A 17,143-nucleotide genomic window follows, 5' to 3' on the forward strand; every position below is an offset into this window, starting at 1 on the left:
AATTTTTGTTCTATGGTGAGTAAATAGGAAGCACAAATGACATTACAATAAGAAAAATATTTTTGGAATTTTAGAACACTACACTTTGAAGAGAAAATTAGCCATCAGATCTTAACAAGCCATACCACAGTATGGAAAATTGGAAACCATAAATGGCAGATTGATTCCTAAAGGGAGCTGTGCAGTTCAGCATTATGCCTCTGGAATGATTTCATCCTTTTTAAAAGAAGGAGCCAAAGGTCATATTGGTCTTGCCCTTGAAGCAGACAATATGAGATGTCAGCTTGTGCTTTCTGACACTGCATATGATGAATAACCTTGACATAGTAATAAACAAATAACCTATATTAATGTTTATAAGCACAGTGAAGTATTAATGCAATATATACTTCAACAATATGTTGTGAATATACAGCTTTCATGGAAATGGATTTCCTCTAGTAATACTGTAGTAAATTTATGGTTTGTTAAATATTGCTGTAAAATACATATTCTTTAAGTAACAGAATGTAAGCCTATCTGAAATATGGCCAACCTTATATGTAAACTAGGAAAAATACTTTAAACAAAAAAGTACTGAATTAAAATTATGCAAAAATCCTGAACATCGGTATTCATAAAGATACTAAAATTATTGTGAATGGTTTCTTTTTAGTGTTTCAAATACCTGTAGTCAATTCTCTTTGTAAGTGCAGCTCTGTCGTAAATCAGTACTCAGGTTATCTGCTATTCTGTTTTGGTATTTCTAGTAGCAGAGAAAAATAATTGTGCACTGGTGAGATGTCAAGGTGCACATAACATTTGGTTGGAATTAGGTATTTTCTTCTAAGTGTGGGAAGCTGGGAGTCCATTTGTTGTGGGGAGAGTTATAACACGGTATAGTAGTCCTTTTAACAAGTTCCATAGCTTTAAGAACAGTCTTGTACATTTTATATCTGTCTTGATGGCATATTAAGGGGTTTTTTTGTGGTGGTTTTTGTCTTTTTTTCACTGAAAATTAAACAAAGATATTGGATATTAATGAAACGCAGGCTAACATTACAGAATAGTATAATACTTAGCCCTTTGCAGAGCTCGAAGTACAGAGTTTCTCTTATTCATAAGTTATATCTGTATTTTGCAGACATTCTGTAATTTCGTACATAAATTTCATTTGCTTTTAACTCCACACGGTACTAACAAACAAATAATCTATTTCTAGTATAGACCAGGTGTGTTGAGATTTCTCAGTATTCCTTCTGAATCTTTTAGAGATCCCTTCATATACATGTGAGTAACAGCAGGTCCTACTCCAGCCTTTATCATCACACAAACTCTATTATAATCACGGTACAATAAATATTCACCATATGCAAGAGTTTGAGAAACACCCTCTATCTTAACACTTGCAGAACACCTGAGCACATATCCCAGTGTAGGTTACAACGTGAAAAAAGGCATTTGTCATTCCTCCTGCATATTATGAATATACATCTCCATGAAAGATAGTTTGCAGGAGATATGTGTACAGAAGTGACGAAGGATACATTTCATAGTATCATTAACATGTTTTGAAGGTTCTAAAATTTAAATTGGAGAAATGTGGAGAATGGCATGCCATTGCTGTAGATGAAAGAAACCAAGACTGCTCGTTAGAAGTCTAAAGCATTTGTACAATAGTACCGCAAAGGTTAAATGAGAAGGAAAATCTACAGAAAACAGTAGATTAGTGAAAAAAGTTTTATCTTCCTCTCTTAACACATACTTAACCGCTCAGAGGTTAACATGCCTTTACATATATCTATCATTCCTATCGTTAGGTAGGGTTGCGTGCTAGAACTAAATGGACAAAAAGAAAGGACAATCCCTCTCTTGTCTTCACATCAAGTGTTAAGTGAAACTTCTTAAGAACTGAAAAGTAAAGAAAATGAATATACATCCAAAAGAGTGTGCAGTTCCAAAGAAACTAATTTAAAAAAAAATTGTTGTTTAGTGCGTGGCATTGTAAGAATAAAAAATAAGACAACAGGGAAAGCAAGCCCTAGCTATTCATTTGCACTCGATAGCTGTCTTCATGAGCTAAAACAAGCCAAGTGGTTGGTTCTCCTAAACCACATTTTCACTTTCCTTTATCTCTGAAAGACTGAGTGATTCCATTGGAATGGAGCCTCAAGTGGCAGCTGTGGATACAACTATAGAAGTGTTAGATACAGACAACGTGTTCTACAATAATACAATGTGGTAATACTGCTGTGATCCCAGTTTTGTAAATCTGAATTTAACTCTTCACATTTATGGAATTATTTTAATCTGTTCTTTAGCCTTTCAGTTTTTCCTGGGAGCAAAGAGTATCTCTAAGTAAATTAACAAACCTAGGTACTAAATGTTTTACAGAAACAGCAAATCTGTTTGTGTAGTCTTGAAGTCCAATAGGCCACGTGCAGTGTAGATATTCTTTCATATACTGCCACGAGAATTCTTGCAATTCTGTAGCAATGTAAAAATGTCAAGTGGAGCTCTCTTGGCAGAGGCAGACTGTTTCCCTCTGGAAAAAGCATTGGGCTACAAGGACAGTTCACAGCTAGAAGCTCACCTGCATTTGTCTGACTGTGATAAAGGATGTGCAAGGACTGGGGTGCCTGTGAGCTTTGTACATTTAATTAATCACTGAAATCAGCTATACTGCTGTGCTACAGCTGTGTAGTCTCAAATCATTGTACTAAGAAGGCTGAGGCTTTATTTTGGAGCTGAGTGTATTTGGGTTATTTTGGAAAAGATTAGGCAGATTCCGGAGTGCCTGTTATATTCTGGTGAAAGTGAATGTGCCTTCTGCTGGTTTGAATGTAGTTACGGAAAGTCATCTTCTACAATATCTGTTCTGATCTTTTTTACGTATCCATTAGAATTTCTACACTGCTTGCTTCATCTCAGCTGCCTTGGCCTTGTGGTAAATCAAGAGCAGCTCTATTGCTTTTTGTGGAAGTGCACCTAGTTAACACAGAGATGAACTTAGTGCCCTGAGCAGAGAGTGAGTATTCTGTGATTTATTTTACAAGAATGCTGTGTTCTCTGTTAATTATGCTACCGCTGTTGCACTGTGCTTTTGAAACTGCAATTAAGGTCCTGCTGCACATTTGTACCTTTCTTGCGCAGGAGCCCTTTTGGCATTTCCACTTCACTCATCATACAAGCTAGAGTGAAACCTTTAGTGATCTCCTGAACTGGCAGTTTTGTTTCCTGAGACACTAAATTTGTTTTTATCCTTCCGTATGTAGAGGTATATATATGACTGTCCCTAGATTCACCTCTGATTGTGCAGACAAGCTGGTAGTTAAAAGCGTATAGGAATAGAAACAAATCAACCAGTAAAAGAGAAGAATACCAGAAATAGTTTGAAGTACCTGCAGGAGATGGGTAGGACGCTTCTATATGGAATTTCTTGTTGAGGACTGGATCATTTCCAGATAGTGTATGCTTACCTTTGCCATGTGTCAGTTGGAATATAGGTGTGCACAAATGAACAACACCCTGGAACAGGTAGATGTGAGAATGCCTAAATAAAGACATTCCAGATACTTTTGGCTAGGTATATTGCAAAAAGCAATAGAAATCTTTGCTTTCAGAATTAACAAGAAACTAATGATCAGACTGCAACAAAAAATCAAATTCTAACCAGGGACTTTCCTACCATGATAATACAGCCAGTGAATTTAATGTTGTATCACCGACCTTCATAATTGTATGGCAAATGTTATGGTACCTTATGTGCTTCTTTTTTCAAAGTCCCAGTTCTTATAGCAAAGTAATAATATGAAAGTATTAACTTTTACTAAAAAAAAAATACAAAATTATATAATTTTTTCAGATGCTAGTTTGCTGCCCAAAAGACTAGTTCACTACAAATCTTAACCATGTGACTGGAAATCATTAATTAAATACTGTGCAGCCAAGATTCATGCATAATGTAACACAGCTACTGCAAACAGTTCACTCCTGATCATTTAAATTTCCTTCTTGGTCTTACAGACATGAAGAGCCCGTATTTGAAGTAGTCCCTGATGAGATTTTGCTGTTACATCCTTAGAGAAGGTCCTTGTGCATATTTATAGGACAAAGTAGAAGGATTACATATGTGAATTTTTTGCTTTTATGGAAGTAACCGTAACAATTTAAAAATACATACCGTGGCACAATATGATCACATATGCACACCTGAAAAAAGCTTTTGACTGTACAGAAAATAAGTGGTGTAGTGCTCTAAGCCTTTAAATAATAATACTATGATTGGGTCATGTGCATGAGATAGCCACTTTGAAACTGAGCATGCAATTCCATCTGAAAAACAGGATTTCCATATCTTCTATTATTTTTTATAAAGAACATTTTAGTAAGCAGCCCATTCGTTAGGGCAGTGTTATTTCTGTAGTACCGTCATAGTCATCGTGAGAATAGATAGGTTACTACGTCAATGCTGCCGGTGTTCAAAGAGGCAATTTGTTTGAAGGACGGGGACAGAAGAAGAAGGAAATGGACTTCACAAATTAAAAACTGCACAGCAGTTTCACTGTAAACCATCTACTAGTCATACAGCACTATCTGATTAATCCATTACTCTTAGAAGAGGAATCCCTGTATATCCAGGTACAATCCTTGCCAAATATCTGGACACAATCATAGGCTTTTAGGATTAAAAGTAACATAATAAAGGATAATGATCAAAAATTAAGAACATCAATACAGAATGCTTGGGTTAACTGGGCCTGCCATGTGCACTATAAGGCATCAGTTTATTAGGTTTAAAGTGAGATTAAGGAGTTGTGTAACCTGCAATTATGCTGTTTTTCATTAAAAAATAAGATGATTTGGCTCAGTAGGTCCCTTCCTTATATTTACCTCTGTTTAATTGGATTGGGAACTGCTTAAACATCTTTGAGGTGGAGATTATAAGAAGATGATCCCAGCTGTTTTTTGAAGCTTAAGACAGCAGGCAGACAACATGATCATGTCAAGACTCATACTAAAGCCTTAATCCTACTTTTTCATCAACTAGCACTACAGCTGAGTCTTTAACCTCCTAAGTACTAAATGTGCTTCGGATCTCTCACAATATGTTTGATGTCGAATGTTATTGTCTAATAGTATTAATTTTTGTTTCCTTTGTGAGAAGGACTTTAAAGAATAGTCTCTGTCTACCTGAATTTTGAAAGCTATAGTTTAAGACTGTATTTTCAGTTATTTTAAAAATACAATTTTTAAGCTTGCACCTATTGAAGTCTGTTGTACTCTATGGAGGCAAGGAATTGCATTGACCTGTACCTTACCTTGTTATAACATAAGACCCAGTATATTGGTAACTATTTTTCTTTATACGTATATTACTAGATTGAATATAATTTTTTTCAATAGGAAAGAAATGACAACAGCTTTAGTTTTACTCAGTTCTTTTTCCTAGGAACTGTTAACGTGAACAAAATAAATTTTCCAAGTTCCTAGCCACAAAACTTGCTATACCAGAGCATTATTTAGTTTGATAATCCTGGAGCTGCATAAAGTTCTAATGATTTTTTCCTGCACCTGTTAATAGTATCCATGCAATGCAATAATCTGCTCTCTCATTTTTCTCTTTTTCTTTGTTTTCCTTTTCCCTTTTTCTTTTCTTTTCTTTTTCCTTTCTTTCCTTTCTCTGTCAGGTAGTGCTCCGATTTGTCTGGTGACACAGGGCTGCCAGCAGGAAAGCACGCGTAGTTAATGCTCAGCTGCTCAAACCAGTCAAGCAAGCCAGCAAGTCCCAGCTGTGCTACTTGATGTTTTTTGATTGCACCTAGTCCTCAATCTGTGAACTGTTTTCTGGACTTAGATTCATCAAGCTCTGCCGCTTTAAAAACTCATGCAGGCAGGCATCCTAGGATATGCCATTATAAGCTGCTGCCAGGGGATCTTCTAGGAGATAAATGGAATCTGTGTGAAGTAAATTAGTGTGAACCAGTCAATCTGCGTGTCAGCCTTGAGCCACATCCATGGGTAACTAGCTTGCTGACTGAAAAGTCCACTGGCTTTTGCCAATCAGAGGTCTCAGCCGCCAGGAAACAGTCCTATACAACATTAGTTTCTTGGAATAATGTCTTTTTGACCAGCTAGTGAAACTCTTCAGTATACAGTACTGTACTGCCCAAGTTTACTTATTGCTTGCAATTGAACTGAAAATCTTTTAAAGTCAGATAACATTTTAACAGTGGGGAGCATCACAGAAGCGTCTTGGAAATAAGTACTTCCACTTTCCTACAGCAGCCATTCAGCAGAGTCATGCTGTGCTGCAGTTGGCTTTACCTCCCTATCAGTAATACATCTTCAAGGCCCTAATGCAAAATAATAACAATAATCTGGCCAGAAGAGGTTAATAAAGAGGCTCTGTGTATGTTTTTTCCCATGGATTAAGCTATTTGGACACCTTTGATCGAGAGAAAGGCAGTATGCAAGCTATAACGTTCACATTATACACAGGGATATGTCAGTGTCATAACTGTGCTGCACTCTTCTGTTTCATTTTGGGTTTAAAAGCAAACTGAGGCAATCTACAGCCAGAATTCCTCGGTAGAAATGGACTGAATCAGAATCCTTTGAAAATTCCCCGATTAATGATTTTAGACTTGAATACCGCATGAATCTACTGTCATGAACATAATAATGTCAATACTGTCAATAATGCAATTTTTAAAATACAAAGTATTTTTTTATTCATTTGCTGTTCTTGTAGAAGCTACTGATACACTGATAGGCAGTTCTACCTGCAGTATGTGCTCTCCCACACCGTTGAGCTAATGTGCAGAAACCAGGGAGGTTTTTGCTATATATTTTTAGAAAATTGGACAGGTGAGGACATACTATATGCTTTAATTAGAAATGCCTTCCTTACTAATTCTTGTAAACGTTGTTCTTCTATTGCTTCCCAGTTACTTGTTGAAAAAAAAAATGAGAGGGATAATGAATGTTGATTAAATGTGATCAAATAATTCAGTCTTACACCGTGTTCGGTTAAAATATGCACTATCCTCATTTAGGGAAATTAGAAAGAAAGACGTTTGGGCTTTCTAGCTAGAGAGGACATCAAGAAGAAAAATCCATTGTATAGTGATAAAAGAATTAATTAAAGATAATTTGGGGTTGCATTTTCCTTTTTAAAATCCTCCTAAGCTTTACAGAAGCATATGCTCCAGACCTGTGCAGTAAATGTTGTGTGGGATTTTATGGGAAAGTATTTTATTTCTTCCGGCAGAACCCACTGAGATAAATTTAACTAGTTAGATGTTTTATTATATATAATACACAGCATACATGGACAGATTCTGGTATAAATCACAACTCAGATCAAGACAACTGCTTTAAAATTGAGTGAATGTTTCATTGCACTAATGAAACAAAAATGGGATGTCCTTTGAGAGCATATTTTGTTACATGCCATTATATTTTAGTTGAGAGAAGTAGGGAAGTCCCTCTGGGTGAATAAAACTTCAAGGTATAGTGGGAAAAGAATCACTGAAAATTTCAGTTTTGCTGTCTGCAGTAATGCTGTCCTTGTAGATATGGGGAGGGAGGAAATTGGAGTTTCAGGAGTTTTTTAATTTAAAGTATATAAAAACTTTAACCGAAATTTCATGCTTACAGAAGAAAAAGTACTCTTTACTTGCAGTTCATTTAACAAGTGGAACGAACTTGTTTGCATGTGACTTCACAGAGTGCAAGAGCAAGCTCGGGCTTCCCTGGGTGCCTGGGTTGGTATTTCTGCAAACTGAGCCCTGCGATGTAGTATTGGGTCCTACTTCTGCATTCAGTGTAATGGACTCAGGTGACTGTAGCTTCTAGTTTGACTTGTTCCATAATGGCTCATTTCAAGGACAGTTCCAACTTCCATATGCCACAGCATTCACTTTAGAATAACAATGTGGTTCTCCACGTTAATTTCTTAATCTCTTTTTAAAATTAAAATGTAATGAAAACTGGGCCAGTGTGATATTTAATCATCAGAAGATAACAACCAGCCATTCTCAATTAAATGACAACTACATACATCAGTGCCGGTTTTCTTAAATGACACTAGAAATTATGAAATGACCAGCTACTGATGTCTTCTGTCAGTGAGATGAATTAGTGGTTTATATGGCGTGAGAAATGGTCTGGAAAAAAAATAGGGTTCAGTTCAATAAGGACAAGAGCAAGGATCTAGTCTGAGGTAGGATTAATCTTCTGCAAAGAGACAGGATGGGGAAGAAATAGCAAGAGAATAGTTTCCTAGAGAAGAATGTGGATCACAAGCCGAGGTGAGTCAACAGTGTTGGTGCTGCGGCAACAAAGGCAGACGCCATCCCCAGCTCTGTGAGCAGGGGGTCACCTGTAAATCTGTGCAGGGGTGAGGGGGGATCCCTGTGCTGGGCACTGGTGCCCTTGGGCACAGCCCAGCCCGGCCGAGTCCCGCGGCTCAGCTGAGGGGCTCCCACCGCCGCGGCAGGATGGGCGCCCCAGGATGCCCGCTGCAACTTCACCATCTGCTTCTTCTCTTTTGATAATTGTGGAGAACCTGGCTAATATTTCACTTGCCATTTCATGAATGTTTTCTGCATTTCTTGTAATATTAATGAAATAATTGTGTCCTTTTAGGTTGGCATAAGAATACAGGGGAAAAGCTAAGTGGCATAATAATCCTCAACCCGGAAATCAAGTGGTTGAAAGAGGATAAAACAAAGGACTGTTCAATCACAAGTGTCATAGAGCGTGCAGTGCTTGTATGCGTGCCTTTTCTCGTGCAAGAATGCATTTCACATTAACCTAATAGCGACATGCGCTAACAAACGCCTGCGAGGTAAAACAACAGAGCTTGCTGTGTTAAGGCAAGTTAGGGCGTAGGATGTTAAGGTTGACGAAATTCTACATTTTAAGGGAAAACTGGAGAAGTTTGTGGAATAAAAATCTACTTTGAGTTATTAAATGTAAAAAAAAAAAAAAAAATAATAAAAAAATTTGAATTCCTCAAGTTTTGAATTGGAGTTTAGATTGGAGTTAAGGAGAAATTTCTGGTGAAGTGTTACAGAATGGTTGTTGAACTCATGCCGATGATATTTGGTCTCAGTAAGGAAAGCTGTTCTTGTGCTTTTTATGATATCTATGGAATATGCTTTTAAAAATAGTACTCAAAGCATTTATTGCCCAGCTCTCCATCAGGCTTCTTGGGTATAATAGGGTAAGTGCCTGTAGATCACATACATCCCAGAAGTGGCATTGCAGCACAACGGTTTTATCCGTTTAGAGAAATAAAAAAATACCAGCATTGTGTTTTCCTTTACAGCTTTTTTTCATACAGTTTTTTTTAGATTCATGTTGCTTCGTGTTCTGTATTGGACCTTAAATATCCTTAAATAAATCCTTAAATAAATCACCTATGGCTTATCTTGCCTAATATTTTTGATTGAAAAATAATTTTTTGTTCCCCTATCTGCTTTTTTGAATGCAAATAAGCTCTGGTTTTCTCTACAGACAGATTGTCTTTAAGTTACTAATCTGCCTTATTAATAACAAAGGCATCTTATCAGAAAATGCGAACTGATTTGTTCACCAGTGTCATGCAAACTTCTTTCTCCAATGTGTCTGCCCTCTGAAAACTGGTATGCAGAGCAGGTTATTTAGACTTTAGTGTGTGATATTTCCAGAGTGGAACAAGGCTTTTCAAAGTTTAAACAGAACAGTTAGAAACAAATTATAGCGATGAGCTGTTGCTGTAGTTAGTGATCAGTGTATATTCACAAAGAACAGCTTATCATTTAACAGTTCATTCACACAAAGACTGTTCTTCCATAGACTGATCACAGATCACTGTGTGATCTCTTTTTGGAAACATTGTTTTAATTTGGGGATTTTGAAATATTTTGAAACTATTTACATAAGTATTTAATCAAATACTATGATTTTATTATATTCTTTTGCTATTCTAAATCCCATACCTATTTTTAATGCCTTTCTCTGTTTCAATAATGTAAAAGAATGGCTAGCAAGTTCAGTAAACAACTCTTAAGAGCTTATTAAGATGTATCAGAAAAAATTACTGCAGTTCTCAAGATTGATCTTGTACAATGAAGATTTATGTCATTTTTATAGGCTAAGTTCAAGGTCATTTGCCTCACTGAAATCTGTTGTGTTACTTTACTTCCATGCTAACAAAGGTAATTTCTACTGTCCGTGTAATAATTGAGTTGACATTGCACTGAATAGAAAAAAAAATATCACTGGAGTTATTATATCAGAAATTATTGTACCTTAACTTTTTGTCTGACTTGTAGATTTGGGGCTCATTTATACTCCAGACATTTACATCACTTTGGCTACACAAATTAGCTTTCCAAGGGAAGCAAAAGTAATTTTAAGGTCCATTTAAACCCAAAGTAGGACAGAGTATCCTCAGAATGAATAAAGATTATGCTGTTTATGTTTAAATAATTTAAATTCCAACAGCATCCTAGGTATAAGCAATTCAGAACAATATTTCCCCTATTGACATTTGAACATAAAATCCTATTCCCCTAGGGGAAAATACAGTAAAGTAGGTGTCAGTGTTAAGATTTTTAAAATATTTTTTCCATTATTACATAATGCTATTTTTAACGTTCACTTTTTATTTGGGCCAGACCGTTCTTTCCTTATTTTTAACTTTTCAATTCACTTTGTTCTTTTATGATACCTTTAAGGAACCTTCCTTTTCAAATTGAGCATGTAGTGTGATGTTTTTAAAGAAGAACGAACGGAGGGTGTCTGCCTCGGTCCCGTTCTCACTCACCGCCTACGCTCATTATGTAACTTCAGAAACTGAGGTGTTGTGAAGTTTACTTGCCTGAGTTTTGTCCAGGGAGACATGTACTTCTGAGTAAGGGACAGGGCTGAGATATGCATCCCTCGCTTGCACCAGTGACCCTGTCCCAGCCTGTCTCCTGTTTTTCTGAAATAGGCACTTTCTTCCCTTCCCTCTTTCCTGCTGAAACTCATTCTCTCATGGCTCTTTGTACACAAGCTGTCCAGAGATCTGCTTCTCTGTGAAAACCCTTCTCACTCCTGCTTTCCACTCCCTCTCAACTGTTCCTGATGACTCCTTGCCGTCAACAATTAGTGTGTTTCATTGTTCTTTTTGGTCATTTATCAGCAATATCAGCTCTACATGTGATCACTTTTTTCTCTTTTTTGTCTGTCTTGGCTTTTAGTGAACCCAGCCTCTCGTGAATCTCCCTGAATCTCTGCAATCTCAACTCAAGCATATCAACCGGAGATCCTCCTGCTTTGTCCAAAGATCTTGCCAGCCTGTCTTGTCTTCTTTCTTGTTCACTTCAGACCTTCCAATACCTCTCGTCTGCGTATGGACCTGCTTCTAGCTGTCTTTTGTTCACTATGTTCTGAGTTACCTCTCAACTGAATCTGGTACCTTCCCTAAAACCCTGCTCAGCTCCGCTTCATTGTAAAATCAAGCAGGTTAGTTTAAATTGTGTGAATGACTTGTGCTGACATGCCCAGGGACAGAGGGAGAGCACTGGAACAGGTTGGTCCTGGTCCCATTCAAGAGCAATTCCAGCACAGACTTCAGCAAGGGAAGTACCTGCCGCCTCCAGCTGGGACGGACACGTGGAGCTGTGAACGCACCTCCCCTCCTCGATGCGCTGCAAGAGTTCCTTACTGCCTGAAAACAGACCATTCATTTGGAAAGGTGGATGCTGAAGTTTTGGTCACTGCTGTGTTTCATAGCGAGGACAGCTCTTGTGATTTTTCTCTTTCTCTGCCGAGGCATAGTTGTACTTTTTGCTTTCTCCCTTTTATCACAGTATACTCTGTTGGAAATTTTCCTATTGCTCCACTTCAGAGTAGTTCTGACTTTTAAATTCATGCAGCTGTAGTGACTCAATCTATCACCCAGCACAGTGGAGCTGACTGCGTAATGGGAAGAACTATATTAGAAAGAATGTTCAAATAAATTGGGCACAAAATATTTTTTTTTCAAAATATAATATGCACACTTGTATTTCCTATTTTTTCTTTCTTGAAGTGGGAATCCTGGCCTTCAATTAGTGTATTTGAAATTATTTAAATGTTTTAAAAATCAGAGAAAAGCACAGATATCCTTGAAGATATTTCTTCCTGCACATATGCTAGTGTTTTCATGTGCGAACATTTGTTATTTATTGCAAGTTGGTTTTTAGTGTCAGCTCACCTCATGCAGATTATCATGTCAACACTTCCATGGCAATTACTGCTTTTTTTTTCCCCAGGTGAAACGTACAGTGTCACTATCATAGATTCGTATTTATTATGTTTTAGTATTGCATTTTCAAGGATCTAATGCCACAATTGTGTCGAAGCCCTGGTTGCTTCAAACGGACTCTGTGTAGATGCAGGACTCGAGAATGATGGAACCTTTTGGCGACCTGGGATCAATAGCTGCAAACCAATGGGAAGCGCAGGGCACTGAAGTGGAATCTGTCTCTTTTGAGATATTCCTGTCTGAATCATGCCCTGAGGCCTTGTTGATTCAGTCATGATTTTGGGAAACTTAAATGGGCATTTAAATTAAGTAATCCTTCAGCAAATATTTATTTGGTTTAAAAAAAAAAAAGTTATAAGGGAACAAATTTATTATTTTGAAAACAGGGCAAACCTACACTGAGGTTATGTACAGCCATTGGTACCCCCACCCATATGGAAGTTTGGAACCTTGCTTATTTTTCTAGATGGTAGAAAAAATGATATATTTTCTAGTCACCACTATTTTCCTAAGAAATGAGATCAGCTAAGAGTTTTAATGGGACTGAAGAACTGAGATCAAGTCTTTACTGTGCTGTTCTGTAGTATATTTTTTTTTAATAATTGTACTTTATCTTCAAGCTATATTTGTGGTTCCATATGGAGATACGGAGCAAAAGAGAGGGAAATGGACATTGACAAGGGAAATACCTCTCTTATCTTCAAGAAAACTTACGTGGGATTTGTGCACAAGCCAAGTGAATTTAAAAGTCATATACAGACAAATAGTTGTTTCCATGAAAATATTTTCCTGCTCTGAAATTAAAATATTTTTAGCAATTAGGTAAAAGAAGAAATCAAATTTGGTAATTTCTAAACTGCAGCTCAGTCTTGTTTTTACTGCAGTTTGGAATTATCACTGATTTTGTTACACATTCTATCTTGTTATATACAACGTATTTTTATCTTAAAACAAACACCATTTCTTTCCCTGGTGAATGACTGCAGTAATTACAAAACCACCTAATTGATCTTCTATATTGTTTACTTGCTTCTTTGGTGAAACAGACAAGCACTTTTTATGGCTTCTAAATTATTTTATTATTTTAGAATTCTATAAGAAAAAAAAAGGTTTTTTACTTCAAAGGAGTCACATTTAAGCCAATGCCTCAAACTTCTCCCTGAATGAATTCTTGTCTAGGTTTTTCAACTGTGCACGGAAGTACTTTGAGTTTCTGTTTGATTTCAATCTGTTATTTGTGTTTACAAATTTTGTTGTCAGCATTGAAAGCTCCACAGAATATCGGGAAGTGTTTGTTTCTGAATACGTTACATTTCTCCCTCCCCCTGTTTTTATTCTTTATTGTTCCAGTCAGTGCGCTGAAGCATGACAAGAGCTCAAACTCGGCAAACTTCCAAGATGTGGAGGATATGCCTGACAGATGTGTCTTGGAAGAGTCTGAGAGTCCAGGTGAGAGGCATGTAAAGACAGTCACCAAGTATCAAGTGATAAATCTGACACAGCTTTTGGGTCTGTAAAAAAAGCACATTGTAATGCTGTTTCCATTTTAGCAGCTGCAATGTCAAATTAATGGTCACCTCCAGGGGTCACAGTGTGGAGCTGTTATCCTTTCCTCTTTCATCAAGAATTCAGGTCTTAGAAAGGATAAAGGCTTTATGACCAAAAAGAAAGCTGACACTACTAGTTCATTATAATTAGTTTTGGACTACACTGCTTACTTAATATATGTACGGTGTCTGACCCTTTGAAGGTAGCATGAGATTATGAGAAATTGGAAGGACCGTATGTACTGCAGTTGAATGTAGCGGCCGATATCCAAACACTGCATCTCTGGAGGAAAGCAAATTGGTGGCGTTAAATAGCTTGATTCTTTTCTTCAAATCAGCTCACAATCATTATTTCATTTTAATGGCTCTAAACATTGATTCAGCTAAGTACAGAAACATCCATAAAGTGCATTCTTTTTGGTGACTAAAAGATTTATCTTCATGTGGTTTCATTATCTTTCTCATTATGGAACATCTACAAAATTTATTAAATGAATCCCAAAGGGAAACAATTAAATATAAAGTGTATTGAGTCACAGCTGATTGAAAACATTCTGTGCAACTAAATACTAAGTTCTTTTAAGCAAACTGTGAGCTTGACCCACATATACCATATACGTAACCTGCACATAGTCCTTATTAGTGAAAGAGTTAAACATCTTCACTTGATATTTTCCTTCCCTGCTTTATCTGGTTTCTGTGTACCGTCTTGCATCTTTGTGTGCTGATCCGTGTATCATATTTTTGATTCATCGTCTCTGTGGCCTGTCAGCTTAGTTAAGAGATTTCCAAATCTTGCAGCCTGTGCTGACAGGGGGCAGCTGCCAACAGTCCCCTGATCCTTCCCCAAGGAACACTGCCGAGATTTAATTTTCAGTCAAAGGGTGCAGTCTGAAATCCATGTCAGGTCCCCTAAGTCATCTCAGAACCCAGATAGGACCCATGTCTGGGGGATTATATTTCAGCACACTCCACTCCTCCAAGATTCCTTGGGAGTTCAACTGCTGTCATATACCTGATTTGAACTACATTCCCTTTTCATCTTTTCCACAGAAATGGACACCACTATGTGTTAGAATAATTGAAACCAATGAATTGTAAATCTGTATTCATTTTAAAGCCACATAGGCTTGGACTCAGTGCTGTACAGCAGAAACCACCATGAGATTTAGAAAGAGATAATCTACTCGGGAAGGAGCAAAGTTTAATTCCGTACCACACCTACAATCTGTGGTACGTGGCACCTCCTTCAGAAACTGTCTTTAATCCCTTCAACAATGATTATGGGTAAAAATGGATTGTTCAAGTTCTGATCTCTTCTGAAGTGACAAAGAATTAAAACAAGGTGGCACTAAAGCGTTCAGGTGAGAATTAATGTATCGTAAAGATAAAATTAATTTTAACCTTATGTTAATTCTGTGCAGCCCAGTGTACGTGTTTGCACGGGAACTTGAATATCCAATTCTGCACTCTGCATATCTGTATGAAGTAATGGAAAGAATAAAAGCCTGTCAGGAGGTGAATATTGACTGGCAAAAATACATGTTGATAAAGCATCTAAACTTAAAAACTGAGTTCCATTCGGTCCATCTGACATCATTAAACTAGTAATAAACAATGAATTACTCTGGCTTTTGTTTCTGTCCATTCCTGCATTTTAAGACATCTTGTCTTATAGGTCTGAAAACCTCAGGAGATGTCACTACTGGTCTCACTGCTTTCCACTGAGAATTTGTGGCTTGGTTGTCATGGAGACATCGTATTTCTCCAAGAATTGCTCATATTGATCCGTGGACAGGCGTAAATGGCCAGGCGAATGTGAGGAGTAAAGGGGGTTGGGCAGTACTATAAAATGACCAGAGGTTATGGGTCGGAAATAAGCTCATAGCAAACACTTAGGTAAAGAGAAAGAAACGGTTTCATTTTGTTTCAGGATTTCATTTTTGCACTTTATGTCATTGTCTTCTTTCACTATAGACTGAAAGAAACTTGTTAGTCACTTGTCATGTCAGATCTTTGGTGCTTGTCCTGACACAGCTGTCAGCCTTCCAGCCCTGTGCAGTTCAGGGACGCACAACAAAGAGCTGGGAACATGAATTATTTATTGCTCCTTGTGCGGATGAAATTCTGTGATAAGAAATTAAGACACTTCTGACAGAAGTGCTTGTTTGAAAGGAAAGATTTGATAACACAATACATTTACTTAAAACTTACCACTTACTTTTAGTAGCAAACATTGAAACAATAATATGACATTCAGTTGACTATGATTTTCTCTGGTATTTCTCAGGCGCTTTAACTTTGAATCGTATCTTGGAATTTGAGAGTGCCTGAGAGGTCAGCGTTTGGTTTGGTGAAACCGGTTACTTTAGAATCTCTCTCACACATGTTCAAAGTCTGGGCAAACTTACAAACTTCATTTATATGGTTTTATTAAAATGTCGGTGTATGCGTTTTGCAGAGCCTCTTGTGCCTCACTTACAGTATGTTATTGTACATGCAAAAGTGACGTTAATATATATATTGAATTTATTATGTCTTCTGATGAGGAAAAGGTGAAAATATTACAGTATACCTGCAAGGAATTCCAGCTATTCCTAGGAAGGGATCTCTTTCACAACTTCTACCAGAACCAGGAAGGCTGTAGAGCAGCTGTTGACAGAAATATCTGTGCCTTGTGGTTTCTCATGGTGAAAGGTGGAGTCTCTAACCTTGACATTAGACTGAGAGTTATTTTCAAAGTGATCTTAATTTTCTAAAATCACACAAAGCTTACTCTGCTTATTTTGCTTTCACGTTTTCTGTGTGTCTGCACGTGTTCTCACTGCTCTGGATGTGGGCCTCCAGCAATTGTGGAAAAAAGCTTGTACTCAGATGAATAGCAGGAATCCATTTGAATACCCAAGACACCAATCTGAGATTTACCTGTGATTTCTTGAGTTCGGTGTGTGACCTGAACTACTCTCAGATAGGTAATGAAACCCCTCAACCTGCACTTTTCTCTTGGATAATTCACAGTAAACACTTTTCACATGTGATGGACACAGGTAAATATCAGACTGCAGTTTCTTGTCTAAGTGAAATGGATTTTAGTTGCTCCTTTCATGTGCCTACAAGCTGCCATTATCTGTGATAGTGGCTCACGTCTATTTTAGCCCACACACAGAGGAGATGCTGGGCTTCTCTCCCAGATGCCTAATAGTAGGTTTATCGCTGCCATTTTCCCCACATGCTGAGGACTACTTCTGTTTGACATGCAAAGCCTTGGCATTTCAAACTTGTCTCTGCTCTGGCCTTGAACATAATAATCAGATAAAAATTAGAACATCTT

General features: G+C 37.3%; 1 protein-coding gene across 1 annotated transcript in view; it reads left to right on the forward strand.

Annotated features, from left to right (window-relative positions):
- Positions 1-17,143, forward strand: part of WDR72 (WD repeat domain 72) — a 104,206-nt gene that overhangs the window by 84,628 nt on the left and 2,435 nt on the right. Inside the window, exon 18 of the mRNA XM_065641875.1 lies at positions 13,616-13,714. Coding sequence (XP_065497947.1) covers positions 13,616-13,714 — 99 coding nt within the window. The remainder of the gene's footprint in view (positions 1-13,615; positions 13,715-17,143) is intronic.

Source organism: Caloenas nicobarica, chromosome 10, assembly GCF_036013445.1.
Source record: "Caloenas nicobarica isolate bCalNic1 chromosome 10, bCalNic1.hap1, whole genome shotgun sequence".
In the NCBI taxonomy this organism is placed as follows: domain Eukaryota; kingdom Metazoa; phylum Chordata; class Aves; order Columbiformes; family Columbidae; genus Caloenas; species Caloenas nicobarica.